General features: G+C 42.7%; 1 protein-coding gene across 2 annotated transcripts in view; it reads left to right on the forward strand.

Moving 5' to 3' along the window:
• The window catches only part of GABRB3 (gamma-aminobutyric acid type A receptor subunit beta3), a 153644-nt gene that overhangs the window by 100790 nt on the left and 26989 nt on the right, over positions 1–25865 (forward strand). For both annotated transcript variants that reach the window (XM_076358934.1, XM_076358923.1), the window contains 3 exons: positions 13778–13998; positions 19683–19765; positions 25423–25560. In XM_076358934.1, coding sequence (XP_076215049.1) covers positions 13793–13998; positions 19683–19765; positions 25423–25560 — 427 coding nt within the window. In that variant the 5' untranslated portion in view covers positions 13778–13792. The remainder of the gene's footprint in view (positions 1–13777; positions 13999–19682; positions 19766–25422; positions 25561–25865) is intronic.

The raw sequence follows: 25865 nt of genomic DNA on the forward strand, positions 1-25865 counted from the left end.
GTCTCTTAAATCTCTCTTGGCACCTCACTGACACCATTGTCATCCTGATTAGGCAGTGACAACTTATTTCTAATACTTACGTAGGCCTGGCATCTTAATCCATAGAGATAATGTGTAACATTCAGTACAGTTAACTAGCTGATGCAAAGCTTTCTTTAACATACGCTACATCCTTTTTCTTGCCTATGTAGTTTGTTTTATGTTACATGTTTCCACTGGCTGCTTTCCTTCCATTGAGTCTCTGATGCTATTAGGTCAATATTCTCACTTAAAACTAGGCATCCTAGTTCCTTCATCTTATTTAAAAACTTGTAGCATTTCAATAGTAGCATGTATGCATTTGATCTGGTTGTTTATTTTTCTGTGCTATCTTTACATGGTATTTTTGGGTGCAGAATGAGCTTAACTTGTGTCCTAATTGAGTTTTACCAGCTTCTGTCTTATTTTTTTCTCAAGGATATAAAGGTTTTTTAATTTCACCCCTCTATGATTCATCCCCCAAGACAGATTTTCTTCTGCACCTGTTGGCTTTCCCATAGTCTTTAATTCAATCCCCTTCTCTGGTAACCTTCCTGGTTTTTAGTTCCAGCAGCTTTACCTGAATCCTATTTTTGCTGTACAGACTTTGTACAAAGTTTGTCCAGTTCCTGATGAATCCAAATCCTTCATCCCTACGCCGTTGTCTGAAGGACTGATTCTCCAGCCAGCATGAAAAAGCACTGCCAGAGCAAGAGCAGAGGTAGATGATCAAGGATATAATTTTTGTATTTGAGGGGGCAATCTGATTATCATAACTGAGGTGCTCTGCAGAATACTAGTATCTGCCTGAAAGCAGTGGTATATAATGTAGCTTGCTGTCGTGGTTTAACCTCAGCCAGCAACTGAGCACTAACACAGCCACTCGCTTACTCTCCTCTCCCCTGGTAGGATGGGGGAGAGAATCGGAAGAGTGAAAGTGAGAAAACTTGTGGGATGCGATAAGAACAGTTTAATAATTGAAATAAAATAAAATAGTAATAATAACAATAATAATAAAAGAATATACAAAGCAAGTGATGCACAATGCAGTTGCTCACCACCCGCCGACCGATGCCCAGCCAGTCCCCGAGCAGCGGCCCCCCCGGCCAGCTTTCCCCAGTTTATGTACTGAGCATGACGTCACATGGTATGGAATGTCCCTTTGGCCAGTTTGGGTCAGCTGTCCTGGCTGTGCCCCCTCCCAGCTTCTTGTGCACCTCCAGCCTTCTCAGTCGGTAGAGCACGGGAAGCTGAAAAGTCCTTGACTAATGTAAGCACTGCTTAGCAACAACTAAAACAGCGGTGTGTTATCAACGTTATTCTCATCCTAAATCCAAAACACAGCACTGTACCAGCTACTAGGAAGGAAATTAACTCTATCCCAGCCAAAACCAGGACAGTATCCACCCCTTATTCTATACCATCTACATCATGCCCAGGTCCCACACTTTCCAATACATTTCCATTAATCACCACCCTTTTTCCTGTTTTTTGATATATATACACACAGATATCATTCCCTTAGTCTATGGGCCATCTTTCTAAAACGTTTGTTTAGTGCATGACTTTGGGCTCCATCTGTCATAATAATCTTTCAGGGCAGGAAAGATGGTATGTGGTGTTGGATTATTTCATGTTGAAGTCAGTTCTGGTACCATCATCACTGTACTTTGCTCGGTTTCATTGAAGTTCATTCTTCATTAATCTGGGTGATCCTTATTGTAATACCATTGATATGGCATATAATATTATGTAGTAATTAACATCATACAGTTCAAATCATTGGCTATTCTCACCCAAAATGAAATCCCCTTGAGGTACACATCGGACTTCCCCATTCTTCCACGTTATCCACCAAGTGCACCCAGGTCCTTGAGCAAAAGCAATCCCATGGATGGGTCTGCCTCTGCCTGAGGCAGGAATAACCCAGACTGTCTTCCCCAGCATATTTTATGTGCACATTTTTGTGTGCACTACAGGGACTTTATCCCCTTTTACAGTACGTAAAAGTTTTGACTGGGCAGGGCCAGCTTGATTGGCAGATCCCCGAGTGTTGACTAACCAGGTGGCCTTTGCTAAATGCATATCCCAATGTTTGAACGTCCCGCCACCCATTGCTCTCAGCGTAGTCTTTAACAGTCCATTGTATCGTTCAGTTTTTCCGGAGGCTGGTGCATGTTAGGGGATGTGATACACCCACTCAATGCCGTGCGCTTTGGCCCAGGTGTCTATGAGGTTGTTTCGGAAATGAGTCCTGTTGTCTGACTCAATTCTTTCTGGGGTGCTATGTCACCATAGGACTTGCTTTTCAAGGCCCAGGATAGTGTTGCGGGCAGTGGCATGGGGCACGGGATATGTTTCCAGCCATCCGGTGGTTGCCTCCACCATTGTAAGCACGTGGCGCTTGCCTTGGCGGGTTTGTGGGAGTGTGATATAATCGATCTGCCAGGCCTCTCCATATTTGTATTTTAGCCATCGTCCTCCATACCAGAGAGGCTTTAACCGCTTGGCTTGCTTGATCGCAGCGCATGTTTCGCATTCATGGATAACCTGCGCAATAGTGTCTGTGGTCAAGTCCACCCCTCGATCACGAGCCCATCTGTATGTTGCATCTCTTCCTTGATGGCCTGAGGTGTCATGGGCCCACCGAGCTAGAAATAATTCACCCTGATGTTGCCAGTCCAGATCCACCTGAGCCACTTCAATCTTAGCAGCCTGATCCACCTGCTGGTCGTTTTGATGTATTTGTGTAATTTGATGTAATTAACTCTATCCCAGCCGAAACCAGGACACTTGCTCATGCTCCTTTACTCAGCCACATTTCGTTCACACAAAGGCCTTCTGGAGAAAATGACTTCTTGCCTCTTAAATGCACTTTGCTGCTTCTGAGGTATTTGACAATAGTAGATGAATTAGGTAAGTAATTGAGCAGTGGTTATAGGCTGTACCTGTGGTAGGGAAGACTCCAGTTCTTTAAATAACTGGTCTGTGTCTTTACTTCTGAATTTGAGGAACGCCTTTGAAATCAGTGTGTCCACCTAGCACAAATTTATATGAGTAATTTTGCTGCAGGAGAAGCATTGCATACATCAGAGTAAATGTCTAGTGAGGGAGAACCTCTTTGTGTGAGGGAGGTATATAAACCGAGTTTTAAGTTCTCAATGTTTTCACCAGATTTCCAAGGAAATAAAAATATTTGTCTTCTGTCCTTCCAGCTGGTACCACACTAGGAGGAATGTCACAATACACAAGTAGCCCCTTCTACATTCAGTTACTTGAAGCAAGCATATGGCAAAATACATTCACAGTTTTTTATCTTTGCAGGTATCTTGTATTGCACATACGTGTTGATGTTGGAAAATAGCCTACAGTAGCCTTGAGGAAAGTATTGTTAGATCATAGAACCATAGAATCACAGAATGGTTTGGGTTGGAAGGGACCTTAAAGATCATCTAGTTCCAATCCCCCTGCCACAGACAGGGACACCTTCCTTTAGATCAGGTTGCTCAAAGCCTCATCCAGCCTGGCCTTGAATCCTTCTAGGGATGGGGCATCCACAGCTTCCCTGGGCAACCTGTTCCAGTGTCTCACGACCTGCGCAGTAAAGAATTTCTTCCTAATATCTAACTTAAATCTACCCTCTTTCAGTTTAAAACTGTTACCCCTCGTCCTATCACTACACTCCTTGATAAAGAGTCCCTCCCCATCTTTCCTGTAGGCCCCCTTTAAGTACTGGAAGGCTGCTACAATGTCTCCCCAGAGCCTTCTCTTCTCCAGGCTGAACAACCCCGACTCTCTCAGCCTGTCTTCACAGGAGAGGTGCTCCAGCCCCCTGATCATCTTCATGGCCCTCCTCTGGACCCGCTCGAGCAGGTCCATGTCCTTCTTATGCTGGGGGCCCCAGAGCTGGATGCAGTACTCCAGATGGGGTCTCATGAGAGCAGAGGAGGAGAATCACCTCCCTCGACCTGCTGGCCACACTGCTTTTGATGCAGCCCAGGATACGGTTGGCCTTCTGGGCTATGAGCGCACACTGCCGACTCATATTCAGTTTTTCATCCACCAGTACCCCCAAGTCCTTCTCTGCAGGGCTGCTCTCAATCCGCTCATCGCCCAGCCTGTATCCATGTTTGGGATTGCCCCGGCCCATGTGCAGGATCTTGCACTTGGCCTTGTTGAACTTCATGAGATTTGCACGAAGAGGAAAGTAACCAACACATTATCCACTACAGGATCAGTTTTGCTCTAAGTACCCTAAGTAGATACAAACTCCTGTTTGTGCCTGCTGTCATCAGAGAACTTCGCTTTAAAAAATCTGGCTACCGAAACTGGAAGTTTTGAAGATTTGTGACTAAATACATGTTTCATGTCGGTTTTTTAGACCATCCTGTTTGTGGCTTCAGGAGTTGAGCAGCACTGCAGTTTGAAACCCTCCTCATCTTTCTTTATGCAGTGACACATTTTGATTCCCTGATTCCAAAAGCTATTAGCAGATCTTTGCAGGGTGTTCAGATCACGTGCAGGAGGGGAGACGATCCCTCAGCAAGACACTTTCCTTTAAAATCACTCACAGTGTAATTTTTTAAACAGCACTGGCAAGGGACACGCTCTTTTCCACTTCTTTCTCAAGTTTCTGTACAGCAAGAGGTTTGTATGTGGGTTGAATATCACGTATGCTTGTAATAGTTCCTCTTGGATGCAGTGTTTGGCTTTTTTTACCCATTTATTTATTTTGTGCTTTATCAAGTTTTATGAACATAGCTGTGGCACATGATGAGTTTCTCCTACCCACAGTAGTGAGTTTTTAGCAAATGCATTGTTTTCCTTTTGACTTAGCATGCATCCCAGTTTTGTTACTGCAAGATGTAAAGTTGGATTTAGCGTTACTGATAGAGTGAAAGGGCAAAGTGAGGGAAGCTGGTGGCATAAGTAACGTGTCTGGAGGGAAGGGAATAGGCTGCGCAGGGCAGTTCACCGATCACCTTTCCGACTCTGCCACTGCAGAGAAATCTCGTCTAGTTTATGTCCTTACTCAAAAATGAACACATAATATCCTGGTCCCAGTGAACGGCCCATTTACATATAAAGAGTCACAGCTGCTGTGGACACCCTGTCATGGTGTCCGTAGTGGCGGGGGCTCCCCATGGAGGGCGGCAGGGCAGGGCCTGGCAGCCAGGGCCCATCCCACCTCCAGCCAGGAGCAGGGCAGCCGGGAGCACTGGGGCAGCCCCAGCCCTGGGCATCGGGCACCTCCATGGGGATGGGAACGGGCCAAGACCAGGCCGGGACATGGGCCTGTGGGTGGGTTCGGCCTGGTGGAGCCCATGGCTGGGCAGGGCAGGCCTGTGGGGAGCTGGAGGCCGGCCCTGCTGTGGTGTTGCTGGGGCAGGGGCTGACGGCCCCGGGAGGCTGACATGGGGTCCTGGGCTGTGGGCAGGGTGGAGGAGCCCTGGAGGGCTGACATGAGGTCCTAGGCTGTGGGCAGAGTGGGGGGAGCCCCAGGGGACCAGCAGGGCCCAGGGCCAGCGAGGTCTGGGGGTGCCCTCCAGGCCTGGCACACCCAAATGGTGTGTGCCGCGATATTGAAAAATACACAGATCGTGTTTCAAGTTACGTATTTTAAAAGCATTTGATGGCCAATGTGTTCTCACTCTCTTTCTTAAAGGGCATTTTGTTCATGGTGTCTGTCTTGAATGGGATTTCCTGTAAGAATATCTGGTGGTTCAGATAATCACAGACAGCAAGTAGAAACTTGGGTGTCAGCCTTGCTGCTCTACTGCCAGTGAGATTGGCTGGCTCCCAGAGTCAGCAAATGAATAGGTTTGGAGGTGAGAAAATTTAAAAAGTTCTCCCCACAGTGGAGTAAATATTCCTTTTTTTAACCAAAAAGTGTGGATGTGAACAGATATGTATTTCAGTTTTCATTCAAGGGCATGTTTCCCTTAGCTCTCTGTTCCTAAATATAGTTTTGATTTATTTGTTAGCTCTGGAGTGATTAAAAAAATATCATACAAGTTCTGGAGTGCCTTTAGAAAGGTCTTTTTACAATTCTATGGTGACAAAAAGACTGTAGACTTTTCAATCTGATATACAGGTTTACTGAAAATTGTTTTGGATGGTTTTTGTGTTTAATCATAGCAAATAAGAGGAGCATGGAGCTGTATATTTATGGTCACAGTATTTAAAACACATCTGTGTATGCCCAGCTATGGAGGCTCTTAACTACCTCCATCCCTGCTGTCCTGGAGCACCTTGCAGACACTAAAAGAATTATGCATGCAATAATGCTTCCTAAGAAATAGGAATACCTGAACAAATACGACAAATAATATCAAATTTTAGGGCTTTCTTTGGGTTTTGTTTTTCCTTCCAGATTTTTATTGATAATTCAAGTAATGCCAAAGAGAGAAATAAGTTGATATATTTATGGAAAGAACAAAGTAGAAGTTTGAGAAGTCCTTCATTCTCTAAAATGGTTACCTGGTAGGACGCAAATTTTTAGCCTCTGTTCATATCTCATAACTGAAAAAGGAACCCATAGCTTTAAGATTTTAGAGCACTAGCTCATTTCTCTAGCTCACTCGTGGCACATCCTGCTATTGTGTAGGAGGCACAAACCATTAGTTGTCAGTTCCCATCTCTCTAAGGTCAGCTGCCTCTATCGTGGGAACCAGCTGACAGCTGATAAAGGTTGATTTTTTTCTTCCCTGTAGGTTGTTAGCAGGATTTCAATTAGTGCAATTAAGTGTACCTGTTTTCTTGAGGTCCTGTCAGCTCTAAAATAAATAAATTTGTGCTTCATGAAGCAAGTTCAGTGCCTCACTGAGCCTAGGATTATTTTTCTTTTTTGTATTTTTTTTTTTAAGGCTATTTGGTGGGTTTTTTTCTGACTTGATCTCTTTTAGAGTTTTCAAGTATAGCATCTAAACATTTGACATTTCTATTTCTATTCCTCTTTTTTAGGAGGGCTTCATCAGATGTTGAATTTTATGTTGTATCTGTCCATCGTCAAGTGGATTTTGATTGCCATTTGCCACATCATCATTGGACAGATCTTCAGGGGTGTAGTGAAAGACTATACTTCTTTTAGCTAGCTTTCTGCCACCAGATCAGAGAGTATGATACCCTTGATGTGTAAAGGTGTATGTTAGTTTGTCTTTGATCAGTTCTTTGGGAATAGAAACTCCTGATTACTGAGAAGCCAATGGTGTTGTAGTACCTGTGATACTCTGAATCAGAGAAGGAATATTTAAGTATTCTCCCCCCACCCCCATCTGTCAGGGATTAAATAGCCCAGACTGACTTCTTATTGTCCTGACTTACGTCCCTGAACTGAAATATTTGCAGGAACTTTCTTCTGTCTCTCTCCGTATTCGCCTGCCAAAGCTCAGCCCAAGCATTTGCTTCCTTGTCAGTTGGTGTCCTCTGATGTTCGGATGAGAGAACACCCCAAGAACGGGAAGGCATCCCCGTCAGTTTGTTGTGGGCAGAGGAAAGCATAAAGAGAAAAGCCAGTACCCAGCTTTTGAAGAGTAAGCTCCGGTGGCCACGGCAGGAAGGTGCTGTGGGGCAGTACCCACCAAGGGTGCCCAGTTGCTCCCTTCATTCCTGTTGAGAAGCTTCTCTTCTGTTGCAGTGACCACCACCTGTCCCTGAAAAGCTGGGGAGAAGCTGCTTTGGCCGGTTGCTATGTCAACCATGCTCCTTTTGCCTGCAGAAAACAGAGCGCTGGTTGGTATGGCAACCCTCCTCAGAGCACCCAGAGATGCTCGGTGGGGGACAGGCTCTTTGGAGAAGGCACTGTGGTTGCGGTGGAGATGGAAACTCTTGTGCCAAAGGGTATGAGAGGGCAGGAAAGACCCATGCAAACACACATTTATTTGGAAAACTTTATTTTGTAGCATCAAATGGTTTCTTGAAGGCTAAATATTTCCTTATATCTATTTATAACACCATCCTTGTGTGTTTCAGTAGAAGAGGAAAAAAATCATGGTAATTTGGTACGAAGGATACCAAGACGACATGGATATATGGAGGGTCACAGTGAAATCAGTGTAATTGAGCTGCTTTAGCATAGCATTTTCTTAACAGAAGAGTATTTTAGCCACATGCTTGGGAAAACATGTGCCATGTTTTCAACCGGTCATTATTATAGGGTTTTTGAGTGGTGCCAGAGAGAAGCCTGGATCAGGATCTTATAGGTGAGATGAATCTTGAGTGTAGACCAAGAAACGTTAGAGGAAGGTGCTTTGGTGGAGTAGGGGGGGTGTGTGTGTCTGTGTGCATGCACAAATCTCCTTCACTCAGGCTGCTCATCAGCTACATCTAACACCAGAGGGGTTCTAATTGGGCAGTTTTCTTGTAAAAGACTTTGCAGAAGAATAGACTTTGGTGATTTTCTCCATTCACTGACAATTAAATAAGTAATGTATAGTTTAGACATTGGGCAAATCAAAATGTCAACAGGTAAAATGTAATGTAAATTTTTCCTTAATAAATCTTTAATAAAACTTTTTTTTTTTAATATGAAAGTTGTCGAGGCTTTTAGAAAATTTTGAATGCTGAGGAAAATGTTGAAGTGATCATCTTACACAACTGACTAGTATTGCTGGTAAATTCTGACTTCCTAAGGTTAGCCTTTCTGAATATCTTTATTATATTTATATTTAACTATGTGTATTAATGTGTGCATGAATCTGTTTCTCAGGTCTCTTCTGTGTATAGTAGGGGGACAGATTTACAGCTATGTTGTCAAAGCATAAGATTCATGAGTTTGGCTTTGCAACTCACTTTGTGCTTATTGGGAAGAATGTAACTCAATCATCAGTGCTTCAGAAACAGCTCCTTATACTACAGCAGCCATATCTAATTTTTGAAATTATATGGAAGGTGAGGGAAGGGACCTTGAAGTTATATGGAGACTAAGGCATGGATTTTCAACATATCTGTTTATCCACTGAATGAGTATTTACTTTATTAACTCATCAAAAATAAATAATCCAAAAGCCGATGGTAATAATCACATTTGTCTGTTGGTCAAGAAAACCAGGATGTGAATTTACATCCAAATGCAAATCTAAAATAGGAATCTGCATTTCAGGTAGATACAAGGCTGTCCTCCCAAGTAGTGGAATAGTTGTTTTTTGTATAACTTTTTCCAATATTTCCAGTAATTTTCAATATATTTATTTATTTTGCATTAATATTAACTGCCATATTAACAGTATTCCATCATAATTATTAATTATTGTGTTCTATCTAGCAGTCATTTTGAAGAAATACAACATTTTTACAGCTAATGGAAAACTTTAACGTCCTTGATACATAACACACTAAGACTGTAAACAGTGATAGTCAATTTTAGAGCATTATCGCTGCTATAAGGCTGTGAATTTTATTTTGATGAACAAACTATATTTTAAAAATTGTCTTTCCTTTTTATTGAGTGCAGGAGGAAAAAAGCTAAAGATTACAAACCCTGTAATAGAAAACAAATTATTGTTTGCTTTTAAGATTACAGCATATTAGTATTTATTGTTCATTAGTCCTATAGACAACACATTAGGTACTGTGCAGTAGCATACTATAATACATTCTGCCTGTCTGAAGCGGCGTTGTAGTTGTGCTTCCTACATGGTATGTTCAGTCTGTGAAGAGAAAAATACCATGTAGAAAACACTTAAAAATTTTTGTGTGTGTGATTAGCACCATATAATATTTGTGAGTCTCTGTAATTCTTGCTTAACATGTTTTGAAATCACAGACAATACACATGAATAATACAGATATATTATGCTCTATTTAAGTTGTGATATAGGCCTATTTACCTTTGTATCTAAATTCCTTCCCAAGTATTATCTACTATTTGAGTTTTTTCTTTTATTTTTTTTTTCCCCCAGGGAAAACTATGTTGAAAAAACACCAGCACACCTTTCTGTGTGCCTTTCCTTACATTAGTGGCGTTGTTGCAGCGCTAGAAAGTCAGGGATGTTTGTCACCGTTCTTTATCCTTGTAGGATGTTCCATGGTCTTTGCATACACAGAAGAAAGCACATGCTGCCTGTGCAGTCCAGCTTTTCCCATTTTGAGGACATTTCTCCTGTACTTCAGAAGCACCGTGTTTGTCTTTCTGTCAGAGCTTTGAGTGATTTTGTTACCATTCTCGACCTGAAGCATCTATTACTGTGAGAACTGGAGAGGGAAAAGGGGGACCTTGGATGTGGCATGGTATTGTATGGGGAAAAAAATATGATTTATGGAGGCCTTTGCTGCTGAGGAAATTGTCCACTGCTCTGTGCGGTAGTTAGAATTTCCTAAAGCTGGCAGCTCTGCATCATCTTTGACATAATAGCACCCTAACTGTAGTGGGATTAATCTCTTCTAGCTTCAGACATCTACTCTCTTGACCTCTATATCAGAGCTAGTCATCATAAGCTCCCCTGGAGGAAGGTAGCCCTTAATAAACTTTGTAGGCTACTTACCCGGGGGTAGAAGTCCATTTTCTCATTTTACCCGACAAATACCTAGTGCATTTTTTCCAGTCCACAATCAAACCATTTTTGCATTTTCTTCTGGAGTATAGAAAAGGGGAAAACTTCCTTTATGGGTACAAAGCCTAGCAAATTAGCTAATCAAAGAATGAGAGCTGACATCGTCATGGGCTTTAATAAGCTTAGTTTCTGCTGGTGGTGACTTTGGTAGAGCCACCCTAAGGAACTGGCCTTTCCTGCTCATTTTATCGCTCCTTGCACAACCAAGCAGTTTCAGTGCAGTTCTAATATGAGTTTGCTGCTGCTTTTTGCTTTGAGCTTATCAGAAAAAGTGTGATGATGAACAATCATGGTTCATTTTCTTTCTTTCTATCCCGACATCTTCAGGGCAGGTCAGGCTGACAGAGCACAAATGTACAGTGATCCTTCAAGGTGTGTGGTAGTCTTGGGCGCTCTATTTCTGCCACGTCTGTTGTTCAAAGTGAAGAGAGTGGGGTTAGGCAGATGTGTCAGTGCATCTGGGTAGTATACTGCCGTTGCAGAAGATGCTGTGTGAGCATTTTCCTTAGTAGATACCAAGCGAAGAACTGGGAATGAGCTGATACTTTGCATGCAATAATGTACTTTTTTTTTAAATAACTTTTCGGGGTATCATTGCTTTCAAGACATGCAAATACAGTCATATACATTAGAAGACGTACAGACAGGGTTTTTTTTTAATTTAAAGTTAAGGTGAAATAAGAAGTGAAGGTTAATTGAGAAAGCACTAACGAAATTTGTACCCTAATTAGAGGATGTATTTCGGAAGTTTGTCTTTCGGTCAAGACACTGAAAGTTCTTGATGTTTGCTGGATGTGGCTGTTTCTGTGTGCAATTTGTAAACTTTTTTCTCTGTTGTTCCCTGCCATAGTAAATTTTAGTTAAATAAACAAATAAAATGGCAGACTGTTACTGCTTGTGTTGTTACATATGTTTTACTTCGCTAGTTAATAACTCTATTCATTAGCTGTTAACATGTATTTTATCTCAAGCCAAAGGAAAAAGGAGCCTAGCCTAAAGCTGTCTTCTGCTCACATGTACTGCTTCTCTCCTATTTTAGGGCTCGCCGATTCACTTCTTTCAATGCTGTGCAGTGCCACCCCGTCTCTTTATTTCTGTTTTGCATTATTTTGTGCATGTATTGTGCATTTATACATAGTGAGCTTTTGGTGTACTGCTCATGTGTCCACAGCTTTTATAATCCCCAATTCCTTGACATTATAGAAACCATTATAGAAGGCAAACACATAGCAGATTTTGAACATTAATAGAAGCAAACTTTAATTAAGGCGAAACGGAGCCGGTAGAGGATATTCGTTCTAATGCATCAGTGTCAGAAAATTGGTTGCAGAGAACATGAGGAGAGATGCAGTCTTCCTGACGTGCTAGTGGGAGCGAGACAGCTGCACCCAGTGTAGCATGTACCTCGTTCAGCGATGAGCAGGGATGATTAGTCCTACTGAAGAAAGCTTCCGACAAAGAGGTCAGAGTGCATTCTCCTGAGCAGTCGTGTTGGATTTGAGTTTTGAAGAATGAGCTTCCTTCCAGGCAGTTCCACATGGGCTCCTTTCTCCCATCACCGGGCCCTTTTGTTTCCAAAGGTCTCCTATGGGTTTCCTAAAACAGGAACAACTTGTCCTTGATATCTATAATGATTTATTTTTCTAAGCAATTAAAATTGATTTCTTAAAGCTATGGCAGCTCCCTCATTAAAGAGAATGAATCACTGAATAAAAAATGCAAAGGCTCTGAGTGTGAAAGGCATGCTCAAGTTTCATTTGATTTCAAGGAAAGGCTGTAGGGCTTGAGAGAAGCAGGGCAGGATCAGTGCCCGAAATTGGGTTGTCTCCACACGAAACCCATTACAAGAATGGACCGTTCCCAACAGCCGTACTTAGAAAGCCTGAGCATCCTTTTCCCAAACAAGCAGCAAGCCTGAGGGGTTTTGCATCACCAGCTTGTAGAACCAGATGCAAATGTAGGTATCCTGTGGCTTGCACACCTGCTGCTAAATACTTAAATGTGTTTGGAGATCACATAAATTTCTTAGTGTTTTGTGAAGAGTTTCATGAAGAGTTTTATCGTTTAGAGCACTTCTGTAATTTGAAAATCAGAGTTTTAATGGCCTGTACTTACCATCTCATTTTTTTTCATTGTTAAATACGGCAATATTATCACACCTAAACCCAGTGTTTTCTTTAATTCTAAACATTAATTTCCATATATAAGAAAGTATTATTTTCAGAAGTTCACCTTTTTTATTTCATGCATAAAAACAGGCTTTCTAAAAATGAAAATGTCCTTCCACACTTTGAAAGTTATGAGAGAAAGAAAAGACAAAGGTTTTTCTTTCCTAACAGGAAATTTTTCTATTTTGGGGGGGGGGGTGTCAGTTTTGTTGTCGCTTAACTTTAAAATGTTCCCGTATCTTACTTTGTTTTAATAATACCATGAAGTTAATGAATGAGGCCTATTGTCTAAGACTTTCAAAGTGTTTTGATATAACGTTATTACAACATGACCGAGTCAAATTAGCAAATTCTGAAATGAAATAAAGTATTCTAAAATGGATGTTTTAGGCTTCTGTATCCATGTTTAGGCTCTTATGCTAGTGTTCACAGCTCTTAGCAGACACCATGAACCTTAACTGACAAAGTTATGAAAACAAAACATTGATTTTACTGCAATTTACTGTTCTTCTAACTACCGATGTAGCCTGTTGATGAGAAAATCTTTATGTCAGTGCAAGATGCAGTCTCACAGAAAGGCACATATATGGACAACATCTTTGCAGCTTATTTTTCAGATACAATTTTGCATGCTACTTCAAAATACTGTGAATGTTTTTCCATTCATCTATCAGTTTTAGAAATGGGGAAGATGGCAGTATTTACCTATTACCTCGTTTATCATTCCACAAACATCATATCGGGTAGTTGTCAGGGGGACTAAATGAAAGAAATGGAGGAGCAGGACAAAACATACCAATAATAGCTTAATTTCTTAAGATTTGAAATGCTCCCTTAGACTAGAGTGATACTTGAATTATTAGAATTATTTAATAAGTGATAGGAGTATTTAATGTTTTTATTAAGCTTTTTTTTTTTCAAAAAAATATTTAAAATTAAAGTAAGCCAACAGCAAAATAAGCTAGTGACAGGGAAAAGAAATATTTTTCTAGTTGCGCCAAGTATGATTGACTGTTGTGCTTCTCTTTTTTTCCTTACCAGGATTACACTTTGACTATGTATTTTCAACAGTACTGGAGAGATAAGAGGCTGGCTTACGCTGGCATACCTCTCAACCTCACGCTTGATAACCGAGTGGCCGATCAACTCTGGGTGCCTGACACTTACTTCTTAAATGACAAGAAATCATTTGTGCATGGCGTTACCGTGAAGAATCGAATGATTCGCCTTCACCCGGACGGAACGGTGCTTTACGGCCTCAGGTCTGTACTTCCATGATGAAGATTTAATCACTGTCGTTATGTATTGTTGATATTTGTTTCCTGGTACAAGGTTATTACAAACATTGGGTAGTGTATTATGTAACCTTCCCTGTAACTCGGAAAGATGCCCATAGAAAAAAAATTACACACTCAATGTTTCTTAATTTTGCCAGAAGCACCTTCAGCCAGGTTTTATCTGCTTCTGTAGAGTCATCATATCTCTGGAAAGCCCGGTGGCTATAGGAGGCAGAAAGGCAAGCATTAATTGTAAACCTGAAACTTTTGTCCAAAATACAGGCAGTAAGATTGAACGTTGGTGCTTGTGTTGTCTCTTGATGTGACTGTAGTCTATAAAGAAAAAGCCGCAAGCAGCCTCAGTTGAATGGAGTCATCCACAGTCAAGACCGTGACTATGGGTACCTTCAGTGATTTCTTCAAACAGGGATCGGCACTTCGCTGTGTTATATTTCAAACCAGAGGTACAAAGTGACCTTCAATTATCCTACTTTCTACATATTTTAGGCTGGACCTGTGTTTTCTTTGTTTTCTGTCATAACTTCTATGGTTACGAATGCTGAAAAATCCTTCCCTTAATAAACATAATTACACTAGCAAAAATCTTAATGGACAACTCAGTAGTATCATAAAGTTGCTTTCTTTGGACACGTTATGCCATTTGCTCCAGTGATTTAAACTGTACCAGCAAAACAAGTCTTTGCCAGTGAAAGCTCCATTTCCATCATCAGAAGTTTCTTGTATTTTTAAGCATAGTTAATGCTCAAGACTGCTGCACAGACGTAGTGCAGGATAAAGAGTCCCTAGTATAAAAATGAATGAGATCTGAAAAGTGGTGCAGGTGGATTATATGACTAGTTTACCTGCTTGTGTTTTTTATCAACAGTTGAACTTTTTAAATGACTGGGGTCTTGGTCTCTCACCTCTTTAACTCCTATTACATATCATGTATGGACTATAGTTGGATGATTCTTTCTAGACAAATTAAAAACAGACTCAGCGTATTACGAAACTTGAAAGACGTTTAGGATGTTCAGGAAATGTTGTCTCTATAATTAACTGTTTTTAGCAAAAGGAGGCTTTCATCTCGCATGCTATTGACCCAGTGTGGAACACTGCAGGTTTAGGATTCTTTTCACAAGTAGTTAAATGTCAAAAAATAATGCAAGATATTTTTGTTTCCTTTATCTCAAGAACCATGCCCACAAGCAATGTAATAAAAAAGTGATGGAGATTAGAACTCTTGTGATCGTAATAATGTATAGAGGTCTTTCTGTCACACTCTAAAAACATTTGGAGTCATTCAGGTGATGATTATCTGTCATGAAATAGTGTATTTGAAGAAGTTAGCTTCCTCTTCTGCGAAATGTAAATATCCACAAGCAAATTGCATTTCACTTGATAGTATTTGCTTAGCAGGGATTTCACCAGCGGCTGGTGTGTGGCACACTTCTTTCCCCTGAAAGCACGCAATATCCAGAGTCAGATATCCATGGGGTGAAGCAGCTGAGTTACTTAATGAAGGATAACTGCCTGAAATTAAATCTTGGCAAAATATAGGACATTGTGATCAGAAGGACGAAAATATCTGAGCCTTAGCTCCATTGATTCAAAGACTTGAGCTTTGTGTTGCTCTACCGCTAGCCTATCTTCTTCTGTTGTGGCTTCAGAGCATCCCGATGGCATTGGCCTCAAGCCACAGTCTGGAGACAATGATTCCTCCTGTGGGCTGAGACCAGAACCTGGAGTTTTTTGTGCCACAAAACACAGGGTCACTGAGAATAACAGGGGAAATTTTGGAGGGTTGCAACCGATCATAGAATATCCACGGAGCAAAGCAGTTCCTCAAAAAAGATATAACGAAAGTGATCCCGAGGCCACACTGGCTCTATGTTCTCTTCTGAACAATATAGAACTTATCATAGTTTTGAAACACTTGACCTTCAGTATCCAAGGTTTCTCTCTACTTCAGAGAAAGCAGTTTGCTACCGCAGCAGAAGTCTATGAGAGTGGGGGAATGGGACAGTAGCTTTCTGAAGTTCAACCCATTTCTGGGAATCTTCTTCTTTGGGCACAGTACTGACTTTGTTCCACCTTGTTCAGAACAATATACAAGACATATGATGGTACCACAGCTTTTTTTCATAATACACCAAAAAAGAAAGAATGACTTTATAGACTGGGGCAAAAATAGAGTCTTTCCGACTGCTTGTGTGTTTGCCATATATACTGCCTTGTTCTCAGGCAGTACAATACTAAATGTTATAAATAAATAGAATGGAGGAATATATGTATTTTATCTGAAAGGACTCATGTAGTTATCACCCGTATATAAAACATGATGGACGTTTGCAAGGTGAAAAGGTTAGCTGTGATCAGTCAGACAAGGCAACCGCACTTATTTCTGTTCTTTTTTGGATGAATGTATTTCTGTATCAAAATAAAAAGAGGATCAAATTAGCCATCAGGACTGTGACCTAGTCACATAAGACGTATTTATATTGCTTAGACTGATCTATATTGTAAACTTTTGGGGGACAGAAAATATCCTTCTGTCAGTTGTTTGTGCAGCACCTCCCAGCACATCACAGGTGGGGTTTCTATACAATATAGCAATATAATCAAAGGCAATCTGCCCGGTAATAAAGTAGCAGAGGAGGGTAAGAGAAGCTATGTCCAGAGGACAGATAACTGGAGTACGGAATTTTAAACAATTAAAAATATTTCCTTTGTGTATTGCTTTCACCCAAAATGTATGTGTGTCTGTGTACTGCTTTATCTTTGTCTGGCTCGTAATTGTTTCTCTGTCACTGCTGTGATGATGAGTTCTTGAAACCTTGTTGCCCTGCTGTGTCACCAGCATCCCATCCCATAAAAAATAAACCTGCTCTTCTCAGGAGCGTGCACAAGCCTGAGCAATTAACATTTGCTTTTGGTGAGCATTTGTGCAAGTTAAATTTGGTTGCTTGAACGTTCATTCAGGAGGGACCTCTGAGCACTCAACTTACCTTGAGTAAATGGCATAAATCTGTTTCTATCTATATCTAGCAGTATCTTCTTTTGTAGTAGATATTTATGAAATTAAAAACATACATTTTGCTGTAGTGTAAAAAGTTACTTGAGCCAGAATGTGCAGTTTCTCATACTGGAACTTGGAACACAGAACCACTATGGTATGTGAACAGGCCAAAATAAAAATACATTCCTTAAAAAGTCATAAGGCAATTAGTAAGTTGAATACAAGTTTGCCAGCTGCATAACTTTCAATAATTCTGTCAAATTAATAATTTGTAAGTGCATGTTTTCTGTATGGCTGGCATTTAAAGCTAGTTATACAACATGATAGTTAAGGTCCTGGTACCACACTCCCTCTTGTATCAACTTAGCTCATGTGGATTGTGCTGCAGGATCTTACATGAGCCCTAGGTTAGCGTAGGTGAACGTACTGAAGCATGGGATAGAAACCTCATAGCAGCAATGCCCAAGTGCGCCTGCTTGTTTTACTTTGAGCACAGTTACCAGTTGACTCAGGAGCAACATCATTTGATTGCACAATCTGTATGGCTTTGTAAAGCTGATCAATGCTAAGACCTTGTAATTTAAAATGTTCATCAATGATCACAGATTTAAGATGTAAGTTTTCTCCTCTAAGACTCTAGGCTTAGAGGTGAAAGGTCCTAGTTTTATATGCTTAGCTAGAGCTGCTAGTAGTCATCATATTGAGGAGACATTCATCTCCATAATTAATAGCCCTGTGTCTAGCACCGTGCTTGAGGGTCCAGAAGGGCACTGCAAATGTTGACTGCAGAGAAGACGTCCCCCTAAACTGCAGAGCAGCTGAGGAATGGCTGTTTGTAAACTATTCCTGCCCGCTGGGACGTGTGTTAACAGAGGAACCAGAGCATCTCCCAGCAGGCAGCTGGAAGAAGGTTGACCTAAGTATCCTCCTCTTACACAATGCTTGGTACCTGAAAGCCTGTGGGACTAACATAAGGGTATTCAGAGGACACCCAGAGTGAACAGCAGTGGCAAAGACATGATCATGGCATAGATAAGGCTGGGAATGACAAAGATCAGCTGTGTGCCTTTCTCACTGGCTACTGGTAGGAACACAAGTGAGAAGATATGCTGAGTGACAGATCCTTGAGCTTTTTCCTCTCCTAGCTCATCCATTGCCTTTGTGCTCATACAACTGCCTCTCCCTGTGCAAAGAAATTCTAATATTTTCTTCCAAGAGCACCTTCTCAGTCAGAGAAGGGTGGCCTCTGTTGTCCTATGAGATCGTTGTAATGGTCTTAATCCCTTCCTTTGGATATTATGTGGTTAACCGTCTGAAATAACCTATATGTTAAGTATAAGCTTTCTTTTGTTCCTTTTTTGGGAGATTGGATAGGGCATTCATAATAGTAACAGCGGGTTTCCTTTAGTGTGAAAGAGTTGAAGAAAGGCACCTAACTACTTTTCTCCTATTGAAATGTTGCCCCTGAATTTTGAAGTAGTTTACCAGATTAGAAGACTGTAATTTCAGAACGTTAAGGGATTAAAGAGAAAGTTTCAAAATGGAGAAAACACATGGACAATACCTTAACATTGAGGGTTCCAGCTTTTAGAGGTACATTTAAGGCATTTCCCCTCTTCTATTATTAGCATAAATTATGACCAGAATATTATTTGTTTAGGAACTGTGTACAAGGTCCATCTCTTCTTTATATCAGAAAAAGATCAGTAAGGACTGGACCTAGTCAGGCCCAGAAGAGAATTTAAATGTGAAATTTATATGAAGCCATTATAAAGAAAATTATGCATAATAATGTACATACTCTTGATGAAGGCTGTGATTCAGCAAAACACTGAAATACGCTGAAGATTAATCATGAGCATATGATTAATCTAAAAGCATATGATCTGTATAAAAGTTAGTACAAATATATAAATCCATTAATTTAAAAATAAAGTACCAATGCTGTGTGAAGCTGTTAATACAATTGTTTTGGTTGTGCATGTGTTTTCTTGACACTCCTGATATGCAAGAGCTTGATAAAAAATGCAGATTCATCAATAGTGAAATGTTTTGCAAATTAATCCTTAGTGTGCTAAATTGCCTGCATTGGAAATAGAGAAGCAAAAATATATTGTTATTTGGGGAGAAAATTTAAAATTCAGTATGGTGCTTCATTACAAAATCCTCTTTAATTTACTTTTGGAAACAAGAGAAATATACTCAACTTTGAAATTAAGCCTTTTGCTGAACTTAGGACATTGTTTCAACATTTCAGTTTTTTTCTAGAGCTGCCGCAAAACCAAGGAATCAGTTATTCACACAGCTCTAATCATTTTGACATTTGTAGCAGACTTTTTTCACTTCACATTTTCTGATATAAAGTCATATTTTTGAATCTCAGCAAATGTTTGTGTAATATTTGCATACGCGGATAGGTCCATTGAACCCCAGAGGGACTGGTTGCATAAGGATAAGTCACAGTAAGTTGTTCCTTTGCAGTCAGTGTAACCGCTGTTGTATTAAGCTGCTGCTCCATGTAAAACTATGGACCAGATTCTCAATTATTGTAAGCTATTCTTCAGAGAGTTCTCACTTTGAAAAATAAATAACAACAACAAAACCTGGATTACTGGCTGTACAGTAATTCTATTTGATGTTTGTATTTCAGAATCACAACCACTGCAGCTTGTATGATGGACTTGAGAAGATACCCATTAGATGAACAAAACTGTACTCTGGAAATAGAAAGCTGTACGTACATGAGAAAATGCATGTAAAACCTAGTTCAGATGCGGGGCAGTTTTCCTTTCATAGAACTGTGTAATATTTACACTGGTGTCTACCAACACTATGTGAATCATAGGATCATAGAATCATAGAATCGTTTAGGTTGGAAAAGACCCTGAAGATCATCAAGTCCACCATTAACCTAGCACTGCCAGTCCACCATCAAATCATGTCCCTAAGCACCACATCTACACGTCTTTTAAATACTTCCAGGGATGGTGACTCAACCACTTCCCTGGGCAGCCTGGTCCAATGCTTGACAATCCTTTCAGTGAAGACATTTTTCCTAATATCCAATCTAAACCTCCCCTGGCACAACTTGAGGCCATTTCCTCTCGTCCTATCGCTTGTTACTTGGGAGAAGAGACCGACACCCACCTCGCTACAACCTCCTTTCAGGGAGTTGTAGAGAGCAATGAGGTCTCCCCTCAGCCCCCTTTTCTCCAGGCTAAACAACCCCAGTTCCCTCAGCCCCTCCTCAGAAGACTTGTTCTCCAGACCCCTCACCAGCCTCGTTGCCCTTCTCTGGACACGCTCCAGCACCTCGATGTCCTTCTTGTAGTGAGGGGCCCAAAACTGAACACAGTATTCGAGGTGCGGCCTCACCAGTGCCGAGTACAGGGGCACGATCACTTCCCTACTCCTGCTGGCCACACTATTTCTGATACAGGCCAGGATGCCATTGGCCTTCTTGGTCGCCTGGGCACACTGCCGGCTCATGTTCAGGTGGCTGTCAACCAAAACCCCACTCTTCCCCAAGCCTGTAGCGCTGCATGGGGTTGTTGTGACCCAAGTGCAGGACCCGGCACTTGGCCTTGTTGAATCTCATACAGTTGGCCTCGGCGCATTGATCCAGCCTGTCCAGGTCCCTCTGTAGGGCCTTCCTACCCTCGAGCAGATCAACACTCCCGCCCATCTTGGTGTCATCTGCAAACTTACTGAGGGTGCACTCGATCCCCTCGTCCAGATCATTGGTCAAGATATTAAGCAGAACTGGTCCCAGTACTGAGCCCTGGGGAACACCACTTGTGACTGGCCGCCAACTGGATTGAACTCCATTCACCACAACTCCTTGGGCCCGGCCATCCAGCCAGTTTTTTACCCAGCAAAGACTACGCCCGTTCAAGCCATGACCAGCCAGTTTCTCCAGGAGAATGCTGTGGGAAACAGTGTCAAGGGCTTTACTAAAGTCTAGGTAGACAACATCCACAGCCTTTCCCTCATCCACTAAGCAGGTCACCTTGAAATAGGAGGAGATGAGGTTAGTCAGGCAGGATCTGCCTTTCATAAATCCATGCTGACTGGGCCTGATCACCTGGTTGTTACATGCCATGTGATGGCATTCAGGATGATCTGCTCCATAACCTTCCCGGGCCCCGAGGTTAGACTGACAGGCCTGTAGTTCCCTGGATCCTCCTTCCGGCCCTTCTTGTAGATGGGCATCACATTTGCTAACCTCCAGCCAACTGGGACCTCCATGGTTAGCCAGGACTGCTGATAAATGATGGAAAGTAGCTTGGTGAGCACTTCTGCCAGCTCCCTCAGTACCCTTGGGTGGATCCCATCCAGCCCCATAGACTTGTGTGTGTCTCAGTGGTGTAGCAAGTTGCTAACCATTTCCCCTTGGATTATGGGGGCATCATTCTGCTCCCCGTCCCTGTCTTCAAGCTCAGGGGCTGGGTACCCAGAGAACAACTGGTCTTACTATTAAAGACTGAGGCAAAGAAGGCATTAAGTACCTCAGCCTTTTCCTCATCCTCGGTGACAATGTTTCCCCCCGCATCCAATAAAGGATGGAGATTCTCCTTAGCCCTCCTTTTGTTGCTAATGTAGTTATAGAAACTTTTTTTATTGTCTTTTATGGCAGTAGCCAGATTAAGTTCTAGTTGGGCTTTGGCCCTTCTTATTTTCTCCCTGTATAACCTCACGACATCCTTGTAGTCCTCCTGAGTTGCCTGCCCCTTTTTCCAAAGGTCATAAATCTCCTTTTTTTCCTGAGTTCCAGCCAAAGCTCTCTGTTCAGCCAGGCCAGTCTTCTTCCCTGCTGGCTCGTCTTTTGGCACATGGGGACGGCCTGCTCCTGCGCCTTTAAGATTTCCTTCTTGAAGAATGTCCAGCCTTCCTGGAATCCTTTGCCCCTCAGAACTGCCTCCTGAGGGACTCTGTCAACCAGTCTCCCAAACAGGCCAAAGTTTGCCCTCCGGAAGCCCAAGGTAGCAGTTCTGCTGACCCCCCTCCTTACTTCTCCAAGAATCGAAAACTCTTATCATTTTGTGATTGCTGTGCCCAAGACAGCCTCCAACCGTCACATCACCCACAAGTCCTTCTCTGTTCACAAACAACAGGTCCAGCGGGGCGCCTTCCCTAGTTGGCTCCCTCACCAGCTGTGTCAGGAAGTTATCTTCCACACACTCCAGGAACCTTCTAGATTGTTTCCTCTCTGTTGTATTGTATTGTCCAGCAGACATCTGGTAAGTTGAAGTCCCCCACGAGAACAACGACTAGCGATTGTGAGACTTCTCCCAGCTGCTTATAGAATATTTTGTCTGCCTCTTCATCCTGGTTGGGTAGTCTGTAACAGATTCCCACCATGATATCTGCCTTGTTGGCCTTCCCCCTGATTCTTACCCATAAACACTCAACCCTATCGTCACCATCATTAAGCTCTAGACAATCAAAACACTCCCTAACGTACAGGGCTACCCCACTGTCTCTCCTTCCTTGCCTATCCCTTCCGAAGATTTTATAGCCATCCATTGCAGCACTCCAGTTGTGCGAGTCATCTCACCATGTTTCCGTGATGGCAACTACATCATAGTTTTCCTGCTGCACAATGGCTTCCAGCTCCCCCTGTTTGTTGCCCATGCTGCGTGCATTGGTGTAGATGCACTTCAGTTGGGCTATTGATCCCACCACCTTTTTGGGGGGAGAAGCCCTAATTCCTACGTGACCATTCTCTGGCGCTTCCGTGGTTTCTAACACATCCATAACCCTTGCGTCTTTGCTGCCGCATGGATCTCCATCCCGTACCTCCACTGAGACGGCAGACCAAAGGACCTTGCTAGCACACCATCCCTCAAACATTGGCGTGCTGCCCGCAGGCTTATCTCTAGCGAGCCTCATTTTATCCCTTTCCCCCTTCAAATCTAGTTTAAAGCTCTTTCAATGAGCCCTGCTAACTCCTGTGCAAAGATCCTTTTCCCCCTTTGAGACAGGTGTACCCCCTCTGTCACCAGCAGGCCTGGTGTCATGTAGACTGACCCATGATCAAAAACCCCCAAATTCTGCCAGTGACACCAGGCTTGGAGGCAGATATTGATCTGCTGGCTCTTCCTGTTTCTTCCCTCATCATTCCCTGCAACTGGAAGGATAGAGGAGAAAATACTTGTGCTCCTGATCACTTAACTAGTCGTCCCAAGGCCCTGAAATCTCTCTTGATTGCCCTCGGACTTCTTGTTGCAACTTCATCGCTGCCTACCTGAAAAATCAATAATGGATAGTAATCTGAGGGCCGTACCAGGGTAGGAAGCTTTCTCTTCACATCTTTTACCCAGGCCTCAGGGAGGCAGCAGACTTCCCTAAGAAGTGGGTCCGTTCTGCATATTGGGCCTTCTGTTCCCTTCAGAAGGGAGTCTCCTATGACATTGACCCATCTTTTTGTCTTTATGGAAGCAGTTTTGACACAGGGTGTAGGCTGACTTAACCTCGGCGACCCCTCCAAGCTAGATGAACCATCGTCCTCGTTATTGTTCGGTTCCACTTGCAGAGCCTCATACCCATTATGCAAGGGCACCTGGGAAGGTGGGGTAGTCACAGAGGAGACGCACATGCTGCGCTGGGCAGGAACTTGTCGCCGTTGCCCCCTATCCCTTAAGTCACTGTGTTCAGCCAGGCGGAGAGAGTACAGGGAGTCCTCCGTATCATGCGTCCTGTCTGCCTGCTGGGCCTGTCTCAGGGAAGGCAGGGTGCGATTCCAGTACTCTCTCTCTCGCTCGCTCTCCTCAGCCCACTCCCCTCCTCCCCGAGCTCTGTCACTAAGTGGAGGAGCTCCTCTCCCTGGGCGCAGCTCCCACAGGTGTGCTCACTGCTGCCCTCCGGTGCTGGTGTAAGAGCAGGGCTCACCCTGCAGCCTGACACCTGGCTGGCAGCATGTTCCCATCGCAGCTCTGCCTGGGCAGCTGCGTCAGTCGTGGTGGGCGCAGAGCTTAGAGAGGCCATGGCTTTCTGTCGGGTGGATACCATTGCGCCCTGGTTGAGCTGGCAGAGCTTCAGTGCCCTTCCTGCACGCCCTTCCGCGCAAACTGCTGTGCAAACTGCCACGCCACACCCTTGCTGCCGCGCCACGCCCTTGCTGACATGCCACGCCCTTGCTGACACGCCACGCCCTGTTTGCCCGCCCTGCTGGCGGCGCTCCTGGTCGCCAGCACTTCCTAAGGGCTTCTTTTATGTGTGTGTGGGGCTTGGCTGCCGTTGCTCCTGGCCCCACCCAGGTCCCGTCAGCCGCTGTGGCGGGAGCTACAGGCTCCTGGCGGCTCTCTCGGCTCCCCCTCAGGTTCCCCCGGTTCAGGAAACCCCCCTGTGCACCATGCTAGAGCACTCCGCTGTGGATCCTGCCGGCACCGGAGCTGCTCGCCTCGGCAATATGTAATTATCACCCTTTGGATTTTTTGTTTGTTTCTTTGACTTTTTTAAAAAATATAAGGGGTCATCCATTTCTAGGTGGATGGATACACTCTAGAAAAATGGGTTTAGGACAGAATGAAGTAATTTATTGTTCCAGGCTGACTTGGCAGAGGCAGTGACTGGATGTTTATCTTCAACACAAGAGAATGAATGTTCATATTTTAATCAGATTCATTTTCAAGAGAGCAAACACTGTGATACCATTTTCTTTCAGTATGCTTTATGGATGGTCTTGCCGCAGGACCCCCTTGGGCTTTCAGATTGGCCCCATTTATGATTTGCAGTTGTGTTCCAAACAGAACCAGATTCTCTATTCCACCTAGTCATATCCTAGGATTGCAATATTCAGATGTATATTTGCGCTGCAAGAGTTCCTGCTCCATTTCTGCTACTGGCTGGAGATTGTGGACCATATACCGAAATTACTAGTATATATGCTATATTCAACTGCAGTCTTCCACTACAGAAGCTAATGGAAATGGTGCAACTCATACTATTTAGTGTGACTTGAAAAGATCTGCCCCAATTATGTTTGTCTGTATTCACTGAATAATCCACCTTCTTCTGGTGCTTATCAGTGTAAATACACACTTGGTTTCAGTGCTAAATCTGTATGATGTCTTAAAGCATGCTAATCTGCAATTTTGCAGATTATTGGGTAGCATTTTCTGTCTTGCTGGGGCCATTAATCCTCGTGTGAATTTTATGACAGTGATACCAAAACAAACAAAAAAAAGAAAACAGTATTTTGCCTCAAATTCCTGTGCAAACTGTAATGGCGCAGCTCTTTGGGAGACCTTCCCACAGGCATACAGAACAAAATACCATACACCACTCCAGCTGTTCTGATTTTTTCATTATCTCAAATGACAAACTGTGTTTGAAGCTACATTTGAGTCTGCTGGTATTTCTGACTTAGTCTCCTGCTTTGCCTGCAGATGGCTACACAACTGACGACATAGAGTTCTACTGGAGAGGTGGAGATAATGCGGTCACTGGCGTGGAGAGGATTGAGCTTCCTCAGTTCTCCATTGTGGAATATAGACTGGTGTCAAAGAATGTTGTCTTTGCCACAGGCAAGTATTGTCATTTGCCCATTTAGTGTCTAATTTCCTTGTGTATGACAATTGCTGTTTTATTAATCATAATTAATCATTATTAATCATAATTATATATAGTCTGTGTTGTGTGTTTGGCTAAAGAAATTACTTACTTGATAAAGCCTGGAGGCAGGAGTCCATGAAATAGCATTTCTTGTTTATCTTTCTTTTTCTTGTGTGTGTATGTGTGATACTTAACCAGCCACCTAAATATCTATGGTCTAAACAAATATGAAGTCATTCACCTCTGAATCATCAGTTTAAATGTAGCCTACAGGGTT

This window comes from Aptenodytes patagonicus, chromosome 1 (assembly GCF_965638725.1).
Source record: "Aptenodytes patagonicus chromosome 1, bAptPat1.pri.cur, whole genome shotgun sequence".
Lineage (NCBI taxonomy): Eukaryota > Metazoa > Chordata > Aves > Sphenisciformes > Spheniscidae > Aptenodytes > Aptenodytes patagonicus.